Raw genomic sequence first — 25,203 nt, forward strand, 5'->3', positions numbered from 1 at the left:
ACTTGAAATATTAATGACTTCAGGCACAAGTTATATTAATGGAACAGTTATGTCTTTTGGGTTTAAGTATCATTAATTTTAGGAAGCTGCTTCTCCTGAGAGTAATCAGAAGCAGCTGTTGGTTTTGCTGCAAAATATTAATGCATAATTAAAATAAAAAAGAAACAGTGACACTTAGGAAACAGAGCTGTTTGCTGGAAGCATTCCTTTGCTCTGCCTTGTTGTGGCCATATATTCCCAAATTCAAACACTCTGGTGGGTGCTCAGTGTGCACTGAATTCCTACCTTTCACTGAGCCTTTTTATTGCATCACACTGAGGTTTGTTGAAAACGGGCACACTAAAATCTTCTGAAATGTTTCTTCTTGAAATAAAAGACCTTAGGGGTGTTATTCACATAATATTTCAAATTACAGCTAATTTCGTTCTCTGCCGTTTGACTGTTTTCCACGTGTAAAGGGTGATTTTGGTCTCCAAGCTGCTGTAAGTTATTTTCTGGCTGCCTTGTTTGTCCTCTGGATGATTTACCCCGAGTTCCTCTGGCTTGGAGCAAGCCCCAGCTGCAGCAGGCACCGTGTGCTGGCTTGTGTTAGGTACTGGGTTATCATCACCTTTTAGTGCCTGGGGAGCCTGTCCTGCCTGGGGAAGGGGTTTCAGCAAAATCTCTGCCCCCAGAGAAGCTGCAGAAGAAGGGGGAGCCTTGTCCCCTCCGGGCAGAGCAGAGCATCAGGGCTGATGGAGATAAGGATTTTGCTGATGTGCACATCTGCAGTGTTCAGGAGCAATTCTCTGCATTTCTGAGAGAGCTCCAAAGCAGCTGGAGAGTTCCCCGCTGCACTGAATTCCTCCCAGTGCTCTGTTGTATTTGCTCTGTAGTACCACAGAGGTGTTCTCTGGGCTTCTGTGCTGCTGGAGAGCTGTGGTGCCTCTCACCCTGCAGGTTAAACTCACAGCTCCTGGCGTGTCCTTGTCACCTTTTTCCAGCTCCTTGGAACCACTCAGTGGGATTATAACTCATCCTTCTCAGCAGTTACACTGAAACCTTTGCAATATGTGCGAGTTTCTGTAGAATTTCTCAGGAGAGTTGGTCAATTCTATTTCCTTGCTGTGCCATCAGTTGCCTAAAGCTGCAGCCTTGCAGCATTATTGAACAAGCAGACCTCTGGGTGCAGTTTCTTTTTTAGCTGAGGGACCTCCAGGATTCCTGGAGCCCCACAGCTCAGGTATTTAAACATCTGAGGTTTTGTTTTGCTCCAGCTGGGATTTGCACACTTGGGAGTGTGTGCTGCTGGAGTTTGTGCCCGTTTTACTCTCCCCCAGGGAATGCAGGTCTGGCTCTGCTGTCAGCTCTGCCTCTCACCCAGTGACCAGGCAGGGTTAAAAAAGAGCGTAAAAAAGAACCATAAAAGAACTTTATCTCATAGGATAAAGCACGGACTGTGGAGAAGCTTCACTAAGCCAAGAAAGGGTCCTTTTTTTAATTATTATGAATGAATTTGGTGAGTTCATTTCCTTCCTTTTGTTTGTCTTTGTGGTTGTTCAGGGTGAGATTTGCAATGTAAGCCTTTGGAGCATGGCCTTGGAGTGACTGCTGTTCCATGGTTAGTGCACCATGACAGCAGGTAGAGATGAAAGGAATAGCACTGCTGGGATTGCTTTCTTATTAAAAGGACTTCTTTTGAAGAATATGGGCACAGCTCTGGTTTTAGGTTATCACTCTCAGCCAGCAGAGCTGTTTTCCCATCTCCCCCAGCCTATCTTAAGCTTGTAGGGATCCCAGTTTATACAATTCTCTACAGGGCTTTCTGTTATCTCCTTCTCTCAACTGACAATTTCCCTGTCCAAACACAAACCAGGCTAGCTTGCTTTCCCCTCCTTTTTCTTTAGTGCATTAGAAAACAGCTTTCAAACGGCGCTGTTATGGCTCTAATATTGGCTGCACACACATTTGATTTCCTGCCTGGAGCCCAGATCAAGGGCTGTGTGCCCCCTGGGCCCTCTCCTCCCGTGGGTGAGCAGCACCAGCACCTTGCAGTGGCCTCAGTTTTCAAATGCCAGTTTTCTCAATCAGCCAAAACACCATTTTCTGAATAACTTGTATTCAAGTCTTCTTGCTCTCTCTGGGCTTGAACCGAGCTGGTGTTGCTGGATGTGGAGTTGGATGTATTTTTCCTTGTTTCAAATGAATAATTTTCTGTTTTGAAGAGTGTATTTGTGTAAGTGTAACAGCAGTTAACTAAGGTGTCATCACAGTGTTGTGGTTGCCAGAATTTCAGTGGAGGGTGTAAACATATGACCTATTCTAAAGTAGATTTAAAAAAAGACTCATTTTTAGTGTTGTGGATTGCAATTTTCCAAGTTTCTTTTTCCTTGAAACATTTATATTTATGTCACATCCATGGCTTTTTATTCAGTGTGTTTTCTGTGATCATTAATCAGCTTGCAACTGACTTGTGAATAAAATAAAAGAGCCTACAGAAATTGTACTCAGTGATTTACTAACACACTGAGTAAATAATTTTTCATCACTGTAATGTTCAGTGTCTACAAGCATGGATTGCAATCTCTTTTTTTAGGCATCTAAATCAGAAATGAGAGTAAAAGAAAGTTAATATATGTAGGCTTTTATCTTTTCCAAAAGTTTGAAGCATCCACAAAGAGGCAAAATTGTCTGGATGCCGTGACAAAGGAAGATGACTTGAGTAGTCATTGTGATTATTATTTTTGGAATGAAGAATGGTTATTTCATCTTGTTGTAAAACCTTATGGTCTTTTTCTGGTCAGAAAATAATGTGCATAGAAACAAGGTGCTCAGAACCAGAACTCTGCTTTGTAGAGTACAGAATTCAGACCCAGGGTGAAATGATGGTGGCTGAAATTCCTGTGGGGACGTGGGCATGGAAACCTCATCCCAAAGCCCTGTGGCACTTCCAGAGTTCAGGTTGTTTAGTGTCTCTCTGAGCTTTTGCACTGATGCCTTTTGATTATTTGGGGATTTCACAGACACAAACACAGTTTTTCAGTGGTTTGTTTTCAGCTGTCAGAAATCCTGACTCAGATTTTTGATTGCTTTTTCTGCAAGTTCAGCTCTGTGGAATGAACTTGGTGGACTTGGAGCAATCAGAAGTTAGACTGGGAAAGGTGCTTCTGGGTCCTGGGTTACAGAAACCTGCTGTGTTGTTGTTCAGTGCTGTGCTTTTGGCCCACACTCACAAACCCTGAGTGCTCCATATTCAGGATATCAGAGCTCCTGCCTCTGTTGAGATGAAATACAGGCAGCTATCATCATCATTCTTAGTGCTCTACATTCCTCCTTCTACCCTGTATTGTTATTTAAATATTTGGTTTACATATTCTATATATTATAAGTTCTCACACCTTTACAGAATTGAGTATGAATTACCCATTACAATTCCCTAGTCAAATTTAAGACTCTAAGAAATGATTCATGATCTTAACTAGTTTCTCATGTAAAGAAATCAACCTGCTGATCAGAAGCTTCCTCTCCACTCTTGTGGAGCTCCCCTTGCACTTCAAATTCCTGACAGGGAACAGCAGACAGGGGCTGATAAAATATTTGCCATGAATGGCAAATGAGAATTCTGGTTTTTTTGCTTTTGAGGATGCCAGATGGGAATTCTGTCAAGTACAGTTAGCTGGGGACCTCAGAAGAGGTGCACATTTGGGGATTGATTCTGCAAGTGCTCTCTTGTTGTTGTTGTGCTCCTTCAGCATTGCAGGAGGTCAGAGGACAGGAGGAGATCACTCTGCTTGGTTGTGCTCCTCCAGAGCCTCTGACAGTTCTCATATGGGCTGCCTGGGGTTTTTGAACCTTTATTCATTAGTTCCAATGAAATGTTTGCATTGTGGAGAGGCCAGAAGAGACAATATTTAGTGGGGCAGAGCCTCAGTGCTCAGCTGCTGCCAGATCCTGTCCTGGGTCTGCTTTTCTGAAGTTTCTTTAGATCTCCTGAACATCAGCTTCACGTTGGTTTTACTGAGTCATTAGACCCCGTCAAGAAATGGATTTTTCCAGTCTCATGAGTGACAAAAAACGTGTCAATTGTTGGCAACTGTCTGATGTGATTAACTCAATATTATCCTTTGATTGTCATCACGTGACTTTATGGAATGAATTTCTCTGACTGCATCATTGTTATCATTAGGCTCAGTAAAAGGGATTCCAGTGTAAAAGGATGATTTCCAACATTTTTGTTGTCAAGTTAGCCACAGTTTTAGAGCTTGTTATAAGGAATGATGAAATTGCATGGTTAATCAGTTTAAGCAGTGAAAAATTAACTAGTGGCAGAAAGGAATACTTTATATTTGGTGGGAGTTTAAAGCTCCAGAAACAAGAAAACAAAACTGGTACCAGATCTCAGATTAATTTACTTTGAAGTTCTTTATTATTGATCAGTCTTGAGGCAATTTTTACCAGTTATGACTTCAACTCCGCATCATTCCAGGAACTCCAAAGGGAAATACCTGTCTTTATCAGGATTCCTTCAGTGAACATTGCTCACCCTAATGACTTGCTGATGCTATTTTTACTTTTGCATTTATGGCATTTCTTTTATCAGATAATGGATTGTGGAAGAGACAGTTTCTGTGAGTCAGCTGTTTTAAGGACAGGCTTTATATACAAAACTGTCATGTTGAAACACAAAATGGAAAGGAAGACTTTTGAAAAGCCTCTTTTCTTAATTTTGTGCTAATGCACCTGTAATCCTTCTAAAAAATCAGAATTTCCAACAAATTACCGTATAAATTCATTTAATATTTTCAATTTTGATGAAAATATGTTTCATTCCAGCCATTTAAAGGGATTTTAGGATCTTTTCAGGCTTCAGTGAGTGCTGAAAAGCAGTTAATTACATTTGTGTTTAAGGATCCATGTTTTACAGAACAGCCCCTTTGTTACAGTGGAAGATATTACTGTAATTCTTTTATTTCTGTTCAGCTAGGATAAAACATAACAGTATTTTTCTTTTTGTTTTAGAAGAGTGTATAGAATGTAGTGTCTATATCCTCTTCCAGAGGATATATTAGTTGTGTTTTCACTTGGTAGATGCATGGCCATACCTCAGTGCCTTAGTGCTGTTCTGAAAGATATAAAATATCACTCTGAAAGATATAAAAATATATTAAAGTTATAAAGATATAAAAAATATCACTCTCCTTTATAACAGTGAGTTAAAATATGCTTTTAAAAATACCGTTGTTTGCTTATGGGGAGGAAATTGAAACATTTGGCTTTACTGTAGCAAGGAATCTGGACCTTATTGTGCCACATGTATGAAATGCTTTAATTAATTCCTTGGGTTTTGGGTCAGCACTGAAATCAGTGATAAAATAAAGCACTGAAATCAGTGATAAAATAACCCAGCACTGAAATCAGTGATAAAATAGAGCACTGAAATCAGTGATAAAATAACCCAGCACTGCCAGGGACCTGCCATTTCCTGTTGGGACACAGTGGTGGCACCATCTGAGATGCAACTCCCATTATCATTTCAGTTTTACTGGAGATTGCACCCCTGAAATTTGCCTTGAAGAGCAAGAAGAAATGCAAAGTTTATGGGCAGTTGTTGGGAGAGTTTGTAATTTGATGTACTTGTATAAATGAAATCTGAAGCTGGTTAAATGGCAGGAATCCAGCTAAGAAAACTCCTTAGACTCAGGTTGCAATTAGTTTTGGTTTGTATTTGGTTTTGTTTTGTTTTTCCTGGTCTCTTTTTTTGCCTTTTTTTTTTTGTTTGTTTGTTTTTTGTGTTTATGGGTTTTTGGTTTTTTTTGCATGGGTTTTTTGGGGTTTTTTTTGAGGGCAGGGATTTAAAAAAAAATTTAGAGAGTACAGTATCCTTGATAGAAAAGTTTCAGCCTGTGTACATTATAACAGTCATTCTGTCAACTCATTTCTAATAAATTATTTTTAATCACTGTTATCATTATTACTACTACTGCTACCAGCACCACCCCAGTAAAATCCTTACAATTGATAAGAAATAAGTAACCACTTTATGGGCACACTGTTTACTGAGCTGACATATTAGATATTAGTTGAGGCACAATTATTTTAATAGATCCACTCCTACCCCCCTTTCACCTTGGTAAAGAATATTGGATTTTCCAGTTCAGTGAGTGTCTGGTCGTTATCATTCACGTGCTCTATTGCAGTTATTGTTAATGGTTATTTGAACAGCAAAATAGGAAGCATATATCACCTGTCAGCCTGTGTTCTCTTGTCCCATCTTGGGTTAAATTATAGTAGGATTGAGAGCGGAAGCTGCTAAAATTCAGGTTTCATGAAGAAGTTTTGCGGATTTTTTTTTTCGCTTTAAGGTTTAGGGTTCGTGTTCATCTTTAAGGAAAATTTTTCAGTCTATTAGGATCATAAATTCTGAATTGGTCTTGCCAAAAGTAATTTAGAAAATTTACCAGATCAAATAAAAGTGTATTAACCTGGTTTATAGAGAAAGAAGGAGAAATGCATTTTTCTGCTCCAATGTGATTCTAACAGATTTCTAGTTTAAGGGAAATGTCTGCAGTTGTGCTTACCATGGGCTGAAAATAATTCATCCAAGCAATGTTCTGAGCTCAGGACCAGTGCCATTTGTGCTCTGTCAAAAAGTGGGCTTTATGTAATCAGATTTTTACCTTTGAAATTGATCTACTGTCACTATTTTACTTTGTTTTAAATTGTGCAGCTTAGGTACCATGCAGTATTCATGCTTGAGTGACTCGATTGAACTGGAAGAAAAACTTTATCAAAAACACACACTTGTGTATTTTAGCCCATAACGTAGAAAGAACAGACAGAAAATGTAATGTGGGGGCAGGAGGTGGAGGTGATCACATCTCTGATGTAAATTTATCCCTCAGATTCTTTTGGCCTGCTGAGTTGGCATTTCTTAATATGAAAAGCTTCATTTTGTGCAGATTTTTTTTTTTTAATGGTATCAGATTCGGTGAGATAATCTTTTAAATTGAATTTTGAAATAAATATGGGAATCTCTTTTTCCTGGATCAACAAATCACCTGCTTCATTAATTAAACTGGAACATTCACATTTTATCAAGTGTCAAATAGTTGAAGGTTACAGGGAAGAGATGAAGGATTTTCCTTAAGATTGAGAGAAGTATGTCAGTGGGAATTCTAATATTTGAGAGACGTCTCTGATGCATTTTAAATACTGCTCTAGCTGTTCACTTTTTCACTGGTGAAAAGACCTGTTGACATCTAATCAACTGTTGATGGACAAATTCAAACCGAACAAAAGGGTGTGTTTTTCAATATTATATGTAATTAAACTGTGGGATTGCCACGGGACGTTTCAGAGGCCAAAAAAGATGAGGAGTTTCTGAAACAGAATGGATGAGGTTTTTTTATAAAGATTAAAAAAAACTTTTAAAAATGTGTTTTGATAGCTAGATTTTCCTTCCATTTCTCTATTAGTTTAAGAAAAGGAGAAAGAAACTGGTTTTCCTAACTTTTTGATTGATCCAAATCTGTTTATTTACCTCTTGTTATGCTGCTTTAAGATTACCTGGCACCTCTCTCTCCCATGTGCCATAGCTCATTTTTGCATTCATTTTTTATACACACCTATGGGGGAAAAACATTTGCCAGTCTGAATGTACAGTGACATCAGTTATAAAGAAAATGCAGGAACTGTTATTTTTCAGTTATATGCTGAAATGTCCTCACATATTGTACAGTACCACACAGAGATATTTATTATCTGCACCCCAATTAAAAAAATATTGCATTGGTTTATTAGATATTTAACAGTATTTACTACAACTAAGGAATCAATATTCCTGATTTAAAAAGAAGGCTAATTCCTCAGTGCACATGGATCTAAACATAAAAACTACAGAATCTGTGGGCACAAGTGAAGAAAGGGGTTTAGGGGAGTGAAGGGGTTGTGCGCTTTTATGGTTTGTTTGATGGAGGAAAATTGGTTTGGTTTAGGTTTGTTTTTTTACATCTCTTGACCTCTTGACCAGCTCTGGGACAGAGTATGGTTTGTTGGTTGGTTTGGTTTGTGTTTTTTCCAGGGCTGTTTGTGTTCAGTGATCCTTTGCTCATCACTTTAGTGCTGCTCTACAAGGCAAAGCATCTGTCTGGGGGGAAACAGCCAAGGAAAGGTGCAGGAGGAACAATGCACCGTGTGTGACTCCAGCAGCCCATGGATGTGGTGCTGGGACACTTCAGTGGAAGCCCAGCTGTGAGCTGCAGCCCTGGGAGCAGGGCACGTGCTGGGGATGCTGAGGGCTGAGAATTTGGGAGCAGGAACCTGTCTGTGCCAGTGACATTGGGTTTCCTTGGCAGGTGAGCTCTGCTCTGTGCCAGGGCAGTGGGTGTGGCACACTGTCGCCATAGGACACGAAATAAAGATGCTTGGCTCCAGTCAGGAGGCAGCAGAAATCAGAAGGTTTTATTTACAATTCATCCAGCCCTTTTATAACACTGTGTGCTAAAGGCACATTATTGGTCCATAGGGCTGACACCTCTGCCATTGGCTGTGTAACAGAAATAGCAAACAACTCCTGTTGTCATGGGAAAGGAAGATTATCCACACAAGGTTGTTTTGGGAAAAAGAAAAACTGTTGAAAAGTTTCCCTTGGGAAGAGCTCAGGCTCAAAAAGTATCGAGTTCCCAGAACACGGGCTCTGATGTGACCAGGGTCTCTGAGCGGTGTGCTTCTGGAGGTGTTTGGGGAAGCAAAGGGTTCTGCTGCCTTCCTGAGAACTCAGCTTGGCAAGTGTTTCAAAGCAAACTGAGCTTGTTTTCCCTACCCTGGGCATGGAAGAAGAAATGGCACCTCAGTCACTCTCTCCTTGCCAACAAGAACAAAAAAAAAGTCTGACTGTTGGTCGATAAGGAAACTCCTCAGAGCTGAATTATACCAACTTGCTGCCTGAGCCTGCAGTCCAATTCTTTATTTCTGCTGGATGCTGAAGCAATAGCTGTCATCATCAGAGCTCCTGTGGAGCTTGTTCATGGTGAGAAGAGTCCTTTGGGTGCAGTGTTCACTCATGCCTTTGGTTCTGCATTCTCATGGGTGGAGTGACACAGCGCTGGGCCGGGAAGCTGAAATCATTCCCAGCGCATGAAGCACCAAGAATTTGTGCCCTGACTCCTCGTGACTTTTGAGAATAGGCAGGAACTGAAACATTTGAAGTTTCTGATGGCTGTGGGTTCACCCCAGTAGGCAGCAGAGCCCCACTCACTCCCCCTCAGCGAGGCTGAAGTGAGAAAGTTCGTGGGCTGTTTATTAAGGGAAGTCTTGAGTCCAACATGAAATTCTGCTTCACTTTTTTCCTCAAGAAAGCCTAGTAAATACATAGCCAGCTTATTGGAAATGTGACTGCTTTGCTGCACAGAAACAGCCATATTTTGTGAAAACATATTAAAAGCATAAAACTCGACTTTTTGTGATAGTCAGAAGTGTAGTGTAATATCAAAAAGAAAATGGATTTTTACAGAGCCCTAATTTTCCAGGGCACTTCTGCAGTCATCACGCATTTGCTGTCATTAAACAATTCCTGTCCTGGCACTCTGTAAGCCTGAAAAATCGCTATTTGATTTAAAATTTATGCTTTTTATCACTACAGAAGCCAAAATGACTGAACTCCATTTAAAAGTTCAACCAAAATCCTCTTCAGTCTTGAAGGAACTTATTTTGTGAAAATTGGACTTTAGCGAAAGAGTTTTATTATTGATTTATACCCTGTGCCCACACAGTCCCTTCTCAGTAAACACAGGCTCCTTCTGGCAGCCACTTCAGTATCTTCACAAAGTGAATTCTCCTCCTCTCAGCATCCTCACCTCTCTTTGGGGTCTTTTATCAGCTGCAGTAGGGAATGGCTTTGCAAGTTCTGTCTTTTCCTCAGGCACTGATTTATGAAAAAATACAGGAATATCTTTGAGCTTCCAATCACTTCCCTGTCAAATATGGCTAAACTTAATTTCTAAATTCTAAGTATTGAATCCAATATTCTGAATGTTTTTAGGTGTCTGAGGTATGAAGCAATTTTATATGCTTGTTTCCTTTAGGAAACCTGACTGAAAAAAAAGATAGATTCCTTCAGGAATTGTGTTGTGTTGTTAATTTGAAAACAATCAACTGTCAAATTAGGTTCTTTCTCTAAAAGTTGTATCTGTACTCTGGGTACATGTTGCCAGTTGTCACCTTACCCAGATTCCACACTGCGTGGCCCTGCTGAAATCACATAGCAGCTTTCTCAACAACTCCTTGAATTTATCAGGAATGTCTATTGACCACTTAGATTTCTGTGGTTTCAAACATAGGACTACTTATGTGGAGGTTGGTTCTACTTGACACCTAAGGCAACTTTATTTGTTAAATGAAATTTAGTTGAAAAAATCCCATTTGAACAGTTTAAATCTGTAAAAATTTAAAGTTCTGGAAGTTCCTGTGTATTTTCAGCCTTGAAAGTAGAGGGACATAGAGAAAAGGAATTTCAGATTTGACCTGTAGGTCATTTGCATTTAGGAATCTTAAGTGTTTTGGTACTGGCAAACTCACAACTTCACCAAATGTCAGTTGCCAGCTTTGAAAATGAAATATTTAAATATTTCCTAGCCCAAATTTAAGCCTTTACCTGATCTAGGCTTCAAAAGCAAATATTTACAGCTGGATACTGATTCACATATTGAAGTTATGTCTGTATCTTGTGAAAATGCTGCCAAAAATGCTGCTTAGTTTGGGTTTTGAGCTATCTGAGGAGAAGGGTGGAGGGTTTGCACTCAGGTACCTTTGCATCCCTGGGCTAATGAAACCTGTGTTTGGAGAGACAGGGGAGTGTGAGGCACGAGGGCTCTGTGCTGTGCAGAGACGTGTCTGTGCATCTCTGAGTGTTTGGAGAGCATTAGGGAAAGGACAAGAAACTCCTGAAGGTGAGAGAAGGGAAAGAAAGAGGAGTGTGAAGGTTTTATACACTCCAGTCCATAAAGCTCCAGCAGCAGCTGTACCTGGTCCCTCAAACAAGAGAAAAAAGTCAAAGCTATCCTTGGGGGGGCATAAACCCCCGAGTTTTAACTCTTGCTAGCCTTGAGAAGTGTAAATGAGCACGAGCAAAGGGAGCAGAAGGAAGCAGAGCTGGGTGTTCAGTGGCGCAGCAGGGTGGTGGGTGGCTGTGTGGGAGGGCACACACACACACCAGGCCTTTCAAATCTCTATTAAAAATACAGCAGTATTTTTATAAGCTGTAATTTCATTTTTTTTTTTTTTATTATAAAATTTGCCAGTTCAGTTTCCAAGTGTCTTGCCAACCTTCCTCTCCCAGTCTGCTTTTATCTAGAAACAAGACAAGAAAGCTCCTAAAATCTGGCAAAGTTTGATTTTCAGTCTGTGATCAGATGGGTTGTTTCCTTTTGGCTCTACTCAGACTGCCCCAAGGCTGCCCTGAGGCATCAGAAATAGGTGCAGTTTGCTCCTGGTTTGAGCTTGTAGACACAAACCTCTTGGTCCACAAACGTTAGTAAATAGAGAGGAAGCTATTTCTTTCAAAATAAAGCTCCTCTCCTACATCTTTGACATTGCAAGTGTTGAAGCCATTCAAATCCTTGAATTGGTTTGTTAATTTGATGAGGCTTCTGCCTGAGTTGCCGGGGACAAACCTAGTGAAGACTTGAATGTCACATTCTGAGGTTTCATTTTTCATTTATTTTCTTCTTCAGTAAGTATTACAGTGTGGTTAATTTGTTCCCTGGGATGGATGAAATAGAACTAATATGAAATTCAAATGAATTCTTCTGCTGGCAGCCTGTTTGTTAGCAGCAATAATGAAACATAATGGCCAATGGATAGAGAAACACATTAAATATTTTCCTTAATAAGTCAGGGCTTTGAGATATTTAACAGTCAATAAAAATATCCAGAAAAAATCAATAACCTAGAATTTGACTGCGTAGCTTTTGATTTAATATATATATTTTGTCTATATATTTTTATTTTTTTTAAGATCGTGTTACCTTTATAAAAGCTTTAGTCATTTGAGTCCATTTCAGCTGTACAAATTTCAAACCTAAAAAAAAAAAAAAAAAGATGCAAACCTCCTTTTATCTCTAATCTACTGGCTGTTTCACGAAACTGGAAGGCAGTATTGTGAGAAAAACCCTATTATTTGCTGGCACTTGTTGGGGTGCCAAGGACACGTGTAGAACACCTGACCAGCAATGGGTTTATCTTTCACGGGAGGCTGAACAGCATTTTTTTTACAAGGTTATTTGCTTCCACCTACTGCTCATCCTTGATATTACAGAAGAAACCGAGCAGGGGAAGCCTGATCCCAGCTGGAATTCCAGAATTGTTCCTTCCTCCCCTGGGCTGTGGGAGCGCAGTGTGCGATAAGAAATTCAGATTGCCTTTCACAGCGCCTCATGTGCCCCGGAGGAGAGAAAACGTGGAAATCCAGTGCACTTTTCTGAAGTTCCTGAAGTCTTGTGGTAGTTTTGGGTGGTTGCTGGAGGTCTGTGCTGGTCTGGCAGGGCAGCAGGGGATGGGAGCAGGGCTGGGATGGATGGAGGGATGGATGGATGGAGGGATGGATGGATGGAGGGATGGATGGATGGAGGGATGGATGGATGGATGGATGGATGGCAGGGAGGGAGCACAGGGCAATGTGTGATAATGCCCGGGGCCATTCAGGGTGTGGGGCTGTTAGCAGCTATCACTCAGGGTAGTGATTTCACTGGTCCTGCTTGCAATTCAAGGGGTGAAATTAAATGTAGAATTACAGGAACTGTCGCTGTTAGGGACATAAAGGACGAGGCAGGCAGCAGGAGGTCAAACAGGAAAGCTCTTTTTTAATTTCCCTGACTCCATATATATACACTTTATCAAAAGGCCAAAGATTGGGTTGACACCTCTTTGACCTCGTAGGTGAACATCACCATCAATCACAAGACTCCTCCCAGGGGGGAAATATGTGAACAAAGTAGATATTTCTACATATTTACATAAAGCTGAGTAGAGAATCTCGACTACAAAAATTCAAACAATCAAAAGGCAAGAAAAAAATTTTCAAACAATCAAAAATTCAAACAATCAAAAGGAACTATGGAAAATAAAGTAGATGCAGGTTTCTTCTGCATCCTACAGCCAAAATCTCCTGCAGGGCCATGCTACTACCAGTAATTACTTTTTCTTTCTAGAACTTTTACTTCCCTCTGTTCAGTAACATTTTTATTGTGCTACTGTTGATGAAGGTGGTAGATTTGTTCCTCAAGGGCCCAGTGTGTTAAACTTGAAAAATCCCAGCCCTTAAACTTGTGTTTGTCCTGCATTGCTCCCAATGTTCTGCAGAAAACCTTGCTTTGTTTCCCTGTTGCTGCCACCAAACAAAACAGACCAAAAAGGCAATTTATATAAAACAGAGCTCTTCATATCTTTGTAATAGTATTATTAGTAGTTATATTACTAATTTCTATATACTAGTAATTGTATTAGTAATTATATTACTACTGTTTTGCAGTGATACCTAGGGAAAAAAGGAATTGTGTTGGTTTAAAACTGAAGTGGGTGAGATTGAATTCTATCCTTCCCATGAAACATCCTGTGAAGAATTCTATCATTACATAATTTGCTTAAAATAATTTTTCAGAAGAAAGACATTTTCTGGGCTTTTACTGTTTTTGGGTTTTTTTGTTTTGTGATGTAACAACATTAAAGAGAATGCCTGATACATTGTTCAGATCTCTAGGATTTTACAGTTGCTTTACAGCAATGGTGCTTCTCCACCTCAAATAATTCCCAGAACTGGGAAATTTGCAATACACATATGAAGTGACAGCACTTTGTCATTATGCACTTAGAGAAAGTGGCACAGATGTCTCCCAGAGAAGAACATTTTCATTTCTTCCCTTCTTGCTCTGAGATTGACAGATGATTCATTTTGATGATTTTTAAAGCTTAGGGTCTGTGTACATTTTTTCTTTAAAAGAAGTATATCTAGGATGTAGACATATACTCAAATATTTATATTTAAACATAGATTTGATTTAAGGTCAATAGCTTCACTGGTTTAAAGAATCACAACACTAATTGCTTCAGAAAATTAATTGGTGTTTATCTTGCCCTTGTGCAGAAGTCTGAATCCAGGTGTGTAGTCTTGAAGACACACAGCTAGGTACTTCTTCAGCTGAATCTGACTGTACACAATTTCAAGGATAACACATTCTTGCGGTGAGATTGAGCCCATGGAGATGTGGTTTCCATTGCTAAAGATGCAGTGGTTAATTTTTAAAGATTCATTTTCTATATCTTTAGGCAGATAACCAAACGCTAAGGGATGAAATGCTTGTCTGGTGTTCAGGGGTAGCACAGGGGATAGAAAAGCTGTAATTTGCAGTTCAGCCTGGCTCTTTTCCCGGGGCTGGTGTCAGCTGCAGGCAGGTCCCAGCTCCAGGGGAGGCTGGTTATCTTGTTAAGTCCTGCTGGAGCAGCAGAGGCTCAGCTGGGCTGGCCCAAACGGGCTGTGTCCCCTTGTGTCCTTTCCTGGCTGCTCCACACTGCCAGGGAGGTCAGCTGGGCTGGGAGCAGGATGGGCTTTGCCTCACCCAGGTAAAACCTGCATTTCTCATTGAGGAATGAATGCTCATGAACTCGGGCTTCTTAGAAATTGCCTTTAATGGGAAAGGACAGTGGGGAAATAACAAACTGAACTGTTCCAGGGGCAGCAGGAGGGATCAGAGTGCTGTCAGGTCTTCAGGCATATTCATCATGCTGAGAGGCTGTAATAGCCATGGCTGCAGTCTGAGAGGAGCTACTTTATTCTGCTTTCAGTTAATTTAGGTCAGTGTGTGAGACAGAGCCACTCTTGTCCTTGGTAATGTGGAAAGAGATGATTCATTTTTGATTAACCAATAAATATGTTAAAGAACATTACATTCTTTCCAAAAGGTGACTTAGGGCACAGCTAGGACATGAAGATCACCGGTGCTAATGAAGTTTGAATTTATTCTCCTGAGGGAAAAGGCTGTAGAAGAGCTGAGCTTTTTTTTTCCCTTCCCTCACTCCCTCCCCAAAAAGAAGTAAATGTAAATACCCCAAGAGGCTAGCTCAGGATGGGAGCCTGAGGCACGGAGTATTTCCTTCTCCTCCACATGGGAGACGTGGGGAGGCACTGTCTGGCTGCCAGGAAGGCACACTTCAAAGAACATTTTTGAGTGTTATATTCCACAAAGTACAATCTGCCTCCCCATGAGAAGTGATGGAATATAAAGACTATTAGGGGTGCTGATTCATGTATTAGATTGGCTAGAATAACAAATGGGTTTTTGCTGCTTAAGAAGTGACACGACTTGATATGCCTCATGAAACCATCTTTAATATAATTTGCTGTGAATTAAAGTATTTTTTTCCAGAAAACCTTGTTTCATCTAACTTGGTTGAACGATTTAATTTTTAAAAATCTCTTGTAGTTGTAGGTAGGAAGTCTTTGGCTTTGAAGTAAAACCAGTCCTTCCTTTAAGATGAATAGACATGCTGTTGAAGAAACATAAATTCTTCATTTTACATTTCTTTTAATTTTTAATAAGAGCTGCTATTTGCTACCAGCGTTGGAATTTATGTGCAAGTAACTAACCAACAATCTGAGATCTGATTGGAGTAGATAAAACTTTGGCAAGAGGTCGAAGAAGTACTTTTTAAAAAAATTGTCCCTCAGCCATGTGCTAGTCTTTTCCCAACAGAAATCTCTAAAGCTGCAATAGTTAAGCAATATTTTGTTTCCATAAATATCCTCACTAGAAAAGTAAAGTTGAAAAGAAAATTAGCAGGTCACTTGTCTACAGTTTAGTGACTTGAATTGTATTTGGCTTGCTCAGTTTCCAGTAGTGACTTGCTGTAAAAAGGGTGAATGTGAGTCAATAAATGCCTTTCAGAGTAGAATTGTTGTCATAACCATTATCCCCGCGTGTCTTCAGCGCAAAAATCCACAGGTTCAATGAGTGAAAATACTTTAGGAATAAAAGGACTGTGTGTTGGGTGTCATTAGGTTTGAGATCCTTTGTTTCACTCCTGAAGAAAACATGTCCCAAATATCCTCATGGAAGTGCACACACACACACACACACGTTTATCATAAATGGAGGCTTTTCTGTTCTTGAACATTGCAGTTCAGAGATTCAGACACAAATATTTATCCTCCTAGTTAGCATTTGATAACAGACAGAAGGTTGAGTAATTTTTCCTCTTTTGCTTACCTTTATATTTCCTTCAGCTTACATCACTTGTTTATTTAAAAAAAATAATGAGCAAGAAATAGATTTTCCTCAAGGTGGAAGCAAAAAAGAAAATTTATATAAAAATACATATATTTATGTCTATAAAATTATTTAAAAAAAATATTTTCCCCTGAGAGCTGGCTACACCATATTGAAATAAGTAGGGTTTTTTTTTTTTGTTGCTGTTGTTCTTTTAGTCCTGTGATTAAATTCATGCCTATAGTAAAGTTTAATAAACTTCACCTAAAGGCACAATACTAGACACTGTATATTAAATAACTCTATGAACAAAACTAACAGTTCTTCAGCCTGAGTTACTCCCCCAGGGCTGGTCAATGTGCTTTGTGACATGGGCTTCTCTGTTTGTGCTTTCAGGACACTAAAGCAGAGTGCAGTTCTGGTGTAGAAACTGAGGACAGAAAAGTAAGTGGCTTTTTGTGTGATTTTTTTATGTGATTTTTTTCAGGCAACTCTGGTAGCTGGGATGTTCTCTGTTTGTGTTTTGTTTTGTTGGTTTTTTTAAAATTAAATAATTTGGAATTGTTTTATGGCTCTTTCTAGGCGCATGTGTTCATGTGGTATTTTAACTTCAATGGGGACAAATCAGTGTTAGTCTATTGAATACACTTATTAGAAATTTGTATAACTGCTTGTTCAGAAGGGAATTATAGTCTTAATCTCTTTATACTGCATAAGTTTACAAGGCAGTTGCACTTTTTATTCTTAATTTACATTATTAACAGTGATTGCGTGTCTTTCATGATAAAGTTGGCCTGTTAAATGTTTGTAAGACAGTGAGATGACTGTTTTTTCTTGCTTTATAAGTAGTACCTTTGAAACCTTTTTTTCTTTCTTTCAAAGGGTTGATTAAAACAAATGTTTCCAGTTTTATTTTCTGTGGACAAATATAAACCAGATACAAAATACATTTTCAGTTGTGTTCTTCACCTTACTCATGGTAAAAGCTAACCAAGAAACAAATTCTTCACAAAGAAGCCTTCAGCTTAAAAAAAACAATTAAATTGTCAGAAATAAATATCAATCCAGTTTTAAAGAGAGTAACATGTTTTGTTTGAAAACCTGTTGCTATTGAAATTTGAAAATCTGGATTACTAGATCTGTGCAGGGTATTTCTGTGTGGAATAGTAACTGAGTTTGTGGAAGTGTTGAGCAGATGACACGTAATTTATTAAAGTCTCTAACTTCAGCTGATGCTCACTCTGTCCCACTGAGGCTGCAGGTTCTGAGCATCACCTTCCATCAAACTCTCCACGTGCTTCCATTTGGGTTCATGTGGCTTTAACATGTGCTAAAATCCAGCCTGGGACCTCACTTCTTATCCCCAAGTTCTGACTGTTTTTAGTGTTGGCAGCAGCCACTCAAACTGCCCAAGCCAGGAGTTCTTTCTGTGATGTGAATTGTGGGAAAAAGGTGTCAGGAGCCTGACAAGCTTTTGGACAACAATTTATTAAATGTTGTATTTCTTTGTCCTTGTATTGCAACTTTTATCCAGCAGAGCACCAGCCTGCTGCCAGGACACTGCGGGGTTTTTTCATGGTTTGTGATGCCATGGTTTGTACCTCAGGAGGAATGACAGGAGCTGTGTGTCTGATGCCTTCTCTTGTGGCCCCAAGTGACTGCTCTGAGCTGGGCTGGTCTCCTGGAGGGTTTTTCCCACCTGCAGTGACTCAGGACATCCAGCTCTCACATGCAGAGACTGCAGATGGCAGGAAGGATTGTCTGGAAAAACCCCTCAATCTTTTTTCTCCTTCCTTTTGGTGATTTGTGGAAGCACTTTGAAAGAGCAGGAATGTGATAAACACCAGTTGTTGCATGATCTGCTTCATCTTTCCTCTGTGTTTGGTCCCAAAACTGAAGTTTCCACCAATTTTAGGTGGCAGTTGTTCTTTCTAGTCCAATTAGAGAGTTACCAGTGAACATCAAATACAGACCCATCAATCCTGGGTAATACTAATGCATTGTTTCATGTTTGTTGAAAGCATCAATTAAGAATGTAATGTAATTCATAAACCTGAACCATTGTAAGTAAATATTTTTATTTCCTCCAACTTGAAATCAAGACAAACTGCTGCAATTAGGGCACGCATCATTAGTATCTAATAATTTGCCCTTCCATAATGAAATATACTACTAATGAACTATATCATTAGTAATTAATGGGAAATTTTCCCAGTTAACCACAAAATACAAACCTGCAAGGTGCCTTTTCTTGTGCTCCTTTTTTTTCTGAAGTTCCCTAATCCATAACTTCTGAAGTAGAAATTAATGTCACCACGACTAAAGCATCGCCTGGAGGCAAACTCAAATTTAATAACTGTACTTATTATTTTGAAATCTATTATTCTGTAAATTCCAAAATAGCAGTTAATTTTTGTAACCACTTCATCACTGTGATCTGTCTCTCTCCTTCCATTGTCTTCAACTGACCTTTCCATGTAAGGTTTTTATTTATTTTCTGCAAGGCTAAAAGCTCCCAGGTTTGAGAATACCAGGTGACAGTCTGCTCTCTCTCGCCTGGATAATTATGAATTACTAAATTGCCTTTACCTTTCCCAGCAGAAGACCCTTAAGTGCATGTACAGCTCATGTCCTACATAGTGAATGCTTTTTTTCACCCAAAGCTTTCTTGTTTTGCTCTCCTACCACCATTCTGAACATCACAATATTGGGTGTTTAATGACTGGGATCACAGAAATGCCTCGGCTTTGCTTCTCAAAGGAACATGTGTAGAAAAGTGACCCTTAAATTGTCACGGGAAGAAACCTGTTAAAAACATACCACGTGTTATTTTTGTAAGAATACATGGATATCTGCTAGCCAAGGGATGTTTGGGAATTTGAGTCGTGATTCCAAAGCCTGGAATGTGGTGTTGCAAGGCTGATGGCAGATGCTCAGGTTTTACTCATGTTTTCTGGTGTAACTCTGTGTGCTGGGCACAAACAAAATGGTTCTGGTGGAAGGCAGTTAATAAGGACATTGGTCATTTTGCCAAGAGGGAGAGCACATGGATTCCTCTGAAATCCTTCCATTTAAAATAACAAAACCATGGTCTGTCTCTAAGAAGACTTTTAATGTGTAATTCCTTTCTGTTGTTGTTGCCCTTGCACAGCTGCATCATCCCCCATTGCCTGAAAAACCTGCCTTGTTTTTTATAAAATTATATTTTATAAATCTTCCTTGTTTTTTATTCAGTCTCAGTTCATATTGTTATTTGGTCTGAACAGTTATTTTTTTTTAATATGTTTAAATGGGGCTTGCCTCAAACAGTAATCTTCAAAAATATAAAAAGAAACTATAAATAAGATTTCTCCCAGTCCTGCTCTGTCTTTGTGCTATATTCAGATCTCAAAGGCCATACTTTGCTTTACTCTGCAATTGTCATATCATCAGATTAATTCATGGCAATGCTGTGAACCCAAAACTGACACCAAGTTACATCCTCTGACATCCTTTGTGTGACATTTCCGCCTGAAATGGAAACCTGACACTGCAAACTGGAAGTTAACTTACAGCGACCTTTCTGTGCTGGAGAACTTGGTCTCAGCTCGTTTTTACTATGCTGGGAATGTTTTATTCTGCTGTTTGACTCCGGTTTATTCTGCCCCTGCTGGGGCTGTGCTGGCTGTAGTGTGCAGTGGCATTCTCCTGCCTGTTCTGCAGCAAATCCCTGTGCAGCAGCAGCTCAGCACCACTGCTGGGGGCTCAAGGTCACCAGGGGTTTCCTGCTGCTTTTTCCCTTCTGCAGAGGGAACTGCCTCATGGAGAGTATTTCTGAGATGCATCTTGACTTGAAAACGTCCCACTTTGGAGCTGTGAGCAGGAGGGTTTATGGGAGCTGCAGAGTTGATGGCAGTGAATCAGGGAAATAAGCTGGGGGTCAGGGAGGTGGAGAAGTTCCCTGGAGTGCCAGAATGTTTCCTCCTCCCCATTCCCTGCTGTGGGATATGGGGTAGGCAGGAATGCCTTTGCTTTTCTCTGCCTGCTGTGGAAAATATTTTATAATTTATTTTTTTTTTGTTAGTACCTTCTGTCAGTGGATCTCAAATTACTTTACGAACAAATTAAAAACACCTATGAGGAAAGCACTTATGATTAGATGGGTTGAGTTACATATGGGGAGATATGTAGAAGTGTGAAGGGCAGGTGTAGGTAAGGTTATAAAGCGTGTCTGAGAAAAAGCATTACAAATACATTTTGCTTTGTCTATTCAATAGCTTCTTGCAGTTTGGTTTGTTTTGATTTTTAATTTATTCATGGTGATCATATAAAAAAGTTTTTCCTGGAAGTTTCAGGGAATATTTTTTTTTGGAGAAAGTATTTATCAAATTTCTCTGATCTTAAGAGTGCTTTAGGGGGGAATTCGTAAAGGTATCAAATAGTGAAAAGCACCATTGAGGCACCATCATAGATGTGGATGTGTTATTCTACTGTTTTCTTTCATGGGAATCCCTTTTTCTGCTGTTTAGGGGCTCTTTAGCAGTGAACAGGAATAAGTGTCATTTTTATACCCTTGTGAAGGCATCATGCAATCTGCATAATTGTGTAGTTTATTGAGATGCATTTTTGCTCCCATTAAAAGAAAAATTTGTTGTTGTTGTGAGGGAAGATCAAAGACTCCAATGGATTGGTAGGGAAGTGTCTAAACTTCATTTGGGTGTACAGATTTAGAGGAATCTAAGGAAATTTTGGATGTTAATGGCCCTTCTGGTGTGTAAGAGGGTGAAGAAAGGACTCCTGCTCCTCCTGCCTGTTTCCCTGTGGCACAAGCAGTGCCTGGTGTTGCTGAACCTTTACAGGACAGCACCACACAAAGTGGGGAGGGTTGACCACAGAATTCAGGAGCCAGGGGGAGTAACCCAGAGGGGGAATAATGAGCTGTTCCAGGAATAGCATCCTCCTGTCAAGCACAGCAGATGTTTCCCCTGACAGCTCAGCTCATGTAAGTCAGATTCAGGTGACGTTTCTTGAGCCTCCTCAGTGCAGAGCTGGAAGTTGCCACAACTTCCACAAAAGGGTGAAGTTATCTAAGAGGTGTGTGTGGTGTGTGTTCTTTGCTTGTTTATTACCTAAAAAGTTACTTGGGATTCGTGGCAGATTGTTTCACAATTGTTTGTAACCATGATCTGTTGCACTCCAGAGATCCTAAAACTCAGAAAGTTGGATCAAGCCCATAATCTCCATTGTCTAGGCAATATTTATTGTTATTTATACTACTTTCACCGATGTTTTTAAATCAAAGGATTCTTTTCTCCTTTGTCTTAGTTTTATGTTCTTTTCAAATAAAAGCTGGAAAAAAAACAGGGAGCTGAAAGTTGCCCTGGAACTTAAGACACCGCATTAGTCAGCCTAATAAATATTGGCAATTCTAATGCGAGGGATTGCTCAGAAATCCAGTCCATTTCCTGGCATGTGGCTTGACAGAGTGCAAAGTCTTGCTGCAAAGTTTCCTGGTATTTGAATGCTCATAATGTCAGCCCTATTACTGCTCTCTTGTTCTCGCTGTCACTGACATGCAATTATGGGATTTCACAACTGAAGTGGTGACAGTTGCTCCTCTGTGTGTGTGTGTCTGTCTTTCCCCCTAATCCAACTCTATCTAGCAATCTGTAATTTGATAAAGTGGAATTGAAGTGACAGGCGTGACAGAAGTGCCAAAACAATAATTTGACCTCCCACTGAAGTGTCAACGTGTTCTGCTGCATGACTTTTACATATGCTGAATACACAGAAGGGACATGGATAGTGCATTTCCTGTGCTGCAATAAGGCAGAGTGCTAAAAAACCCTTTTTTTATCTTTTTGCCAACGTGTTCCACCTTGAACCAGCCCATCTCCTAGCCCTGTATTAATATGTATAAACATGATTGCTGCTGCAAATAAATTCTATTTATATTGGGAGATTTTTTTTTTCAAATCTTCATTTTGAGTCTATTTTGATAAATCTTGAAATTGTAATTCTGTGATTGTCTGCGGAATTAGTTCTCAGACTATATTTTACTTTTTTTTTTTAATAAAATCTCTTCTACCTTGAAATAAATTTCATTAGGTATATGACACATTCCTGCTAATAACTCCTAAAAAGCTCACTGAGCTAGAAAGAACATTCTTTTATATGCATGAATAAAATATTTTATTAGCACTGAAGTAAATGTATGCACAAGTTACTTTGGCATATACTCATATGTACTGTACTTGCATTGCATACAAGTAATTATGTTTCACTTGGGAACAAGGGAGAGGGCAGGAGACAGAAACTGTTGGTTTTAACACTTGGCTAAATGTAAAGTTAAAATATTGAGATTCAGGGGGGAAGAATCAGAGGGCAAAGGAAAACTGACGTCCGATTTCATGCTGATTACCTGTTTATTTTATTATGATTTTAACTGAAATTATTATTATAACTGAAAAATAACTCATGGGAGAGAGACACAGGAAAGGTAGAAGCCAGAAAATTTATGAGTTGAGAAAATTTAGTAAGTGAAGAGACAAAAAACCCTAACCAAAGCCAAACCCCAGGAGATGCAGATGAAGTCTCCAGCTGCTGCAAGTGTTTCCAGGAAGGAATCCCAGCAGCAGGACAGGATTCCTGCGGTCAGTGAGGAGCCAGCAGCCTTTTGCCCATACTCACTATGAATTCACATCCAGGATTTATTTATTTTTAGTCAAAAGGAGTCCATAACTGTTTGAGCTGCCTCCCTTCCCTGTGCATATCCCAGCACTTCCTCGAGCAGCAGAGGACAATTTACACCCTGCTGATGGCTGGGGGAAGCCTTGGGCTACATCTGTGTGTGAGTGCAGCTCTCTGCTCCTGTCTCAGCCCAGATTGATCAGCTGGCATTCCAGGAGCACAGGCATGGCAAGATCAGCAGTGGCAGATTGTTTGCAGCATATTTGAAGGGGACAGACTGAATCAGACGATTGTTTTGTTTGCCAAATTAATATCCGGGCTGGAGTCCAGCCTGATTAACAGCGTGGCTGTGATTGGATCAGGAAAGGGGAAGCAGGCATTTGGAAGGGGTTTTTATACCTGCTGGCTTTCTTACTTTCCCAGTAGCTTGAACACGTGCAAGAATATGCTTCTGTCCAGTAATCCAATTCATTCCTCATTGATTCCAGTTTGTCTTTTTCTGTTGCATTGGATCTCTTGCCAGGTGAATCTTTTGTCTGTGGCAATAGATGACTTTTTATGGCTGCCTGAGTTGGTTGAGCAGTTCGGTCAAAACTTCCTCACTCCATTATTTCAGAACTGATTTCTTCGGCAATGATGGCAGGGTGTCTTTTTCTCTAAAAAAGCCTGTTCTTTCAAAACCACTTAATTGATACATATTAATTATTATATTGATACATTTAATTGATACATATCCATTTTTAGAAACCTGAATTTGTATGCATGTTTCTGCAGTCTGTGAAACATCGTTGAGGATTCTTTTGTAAGGAATAAAATAAGGGTTAATGGATTTTTTTTCCCAATTTTTTCTTACAGAAGTATGTTTTATTGTCTTTCAGTTTGATGGATGAGACAGAGACCATGGTTTATATATAAACCATGTGCTTTCCAGATTAGATTGATGTAATCATTGCAGTTTTGCACAGTTCAGCTAAAAATTTGTTCTTCTTGATCAAGGTCAGGAAAATCCAGAGATTCTGCCATTTATCTCATCTCTTCAGAACTAAACCAGGACACCCAGGGCAATATTAAAAGGACTGGTGTACAGGCATGTCCTGCTATTTCATACTTGCTGTCTCACAACTGTTTTTTAAAAGATCAGGGATTATTTCTGAAAAATAAAATAGAGTATAAATGTTGAAAAAAGAATGCTGATATTTAAAGTCTAAAGTAAAGCTTCTTTTATCCTTCCTTTAATCCTTCCCTATCAGCAGGCTAATGCACAAAAGAAAGCTAATTTAGCTTTTTTCCTAGATAATGGCAATATGCATCCCATGCAAGGAACAAACATTTTGACTTCAAAACAATGCCATTTAAAAAAATCCGATTTCTGTGACGTCTTCCACTTTCAAGACTTGATAAAGGTTGAAGTCTAATGCACAGAGCAGGTTTGTTAGGTGTGTGAATTGTCTGAAATCCAGCAGGGAGCATCTGTTTCAGCAAATGTGGCTGATGTGTTTCTTAAACCTTTAGTTTGCTGTGGCCTTTTGCTGAGCAGCCAGTTGGTTAATGAGTAACACAAGGCAAAATTTGCAGGGAGGGGTAAAATCTTACTGAGGCTCAGTCACAGCAACTGGATGGAAAATATTCTTCGTGCCTTAGACAATCACAGTTGGGACACTCTTATTGTACCTCCTCTAACTTTTTGTCTTTGCACCCAAAGTTTGTTGCTGTTTTATTGAGTTGCTGGTTTGTATTTCCTTTGTCCTCCTCTGCCTGTATTATCATACTTCTCCTAAATAGATTCTGGTATTTCTTTGGTTCACGGTAGCCAAAGAAACTCAGGCTTTACCTTTTACCTCTGAGGTGCCAGGTGTGGGAGGTGACACCCAGTCAAGAACACACTGGCTGGCTCAATATCTCCACCATTCTTTTCCAAAGCAGTAAAACACATTTCTGCATTAAAAGGGTTGGGTTTGTATCTGCTTTGATGCCTTTTCACTGCTGTTGGAGATGCAAAATGCTTACTCAGTTTATTTCTAACTGATGTTGGGATGAAATTTCTCATGAAAGCACTTGAGTAGTTTTGAAAAGCTGGAACATCTGAACTTTGCCCTTCTGTATTGGTTCTATTCTATAAAATGCTTTGGAAGAACTGTGGTGCACTGTTTATTAAAATGCAATGAGTTTTGAATCTTTACTACACATCTAAGTAAAAAAAAAGAATGCAAAAGGTGAATTGAAAACCTTTAGAATCTGTATTGCATCAAATCTATGAGAGCATTAAAATTCAACAGCATGCAGAAAAGTAGCACTCCAT

At 39.6% G+C, this 25,203-nt stretch overlaps 1 protein-coding gene across 10 annotated transcripts in view; it reads left to right on the forward strand.

The window, feature by feature from the left end:
* Window positions 1–25,203, forward strand: part of RBFOX1 (RNA binding fox-1 homolog 1) — a 773,912-nt gene that overhangs the window by 253,029 nt on the left and 495,680 nt on the right. For all 10 annotated transcript variants that reach the window (XM_066330222.1, XM_066330221.1, XM_066330225.1 and 7 more), the window contains exon 3: window positions 16,632–16,679. In XM_066330222.1, the coding sequence (XP_066186319.1) occupies window positions 16,632–16,679 (48 nt within the window). The remainder of the gene's footprint in view (window positions 1–16,631; window positions 16,680–25,203) is intronic.

Source organism: Sylvia atricapilla, chromosome 15 (assembly GCF_009819655.1).
Source record: "Sylvia atricapilla isolate bSylAtr1 chromosome 15, bSylAtr1.pri, whole genome shotgun sequence".
Classification (NCBI taxonomy): Eukaryota; Metazoa; Chordata; class Aves; order Passeriformes; family Sylviidae; genus Sylvia; species Sylvia atricapilla.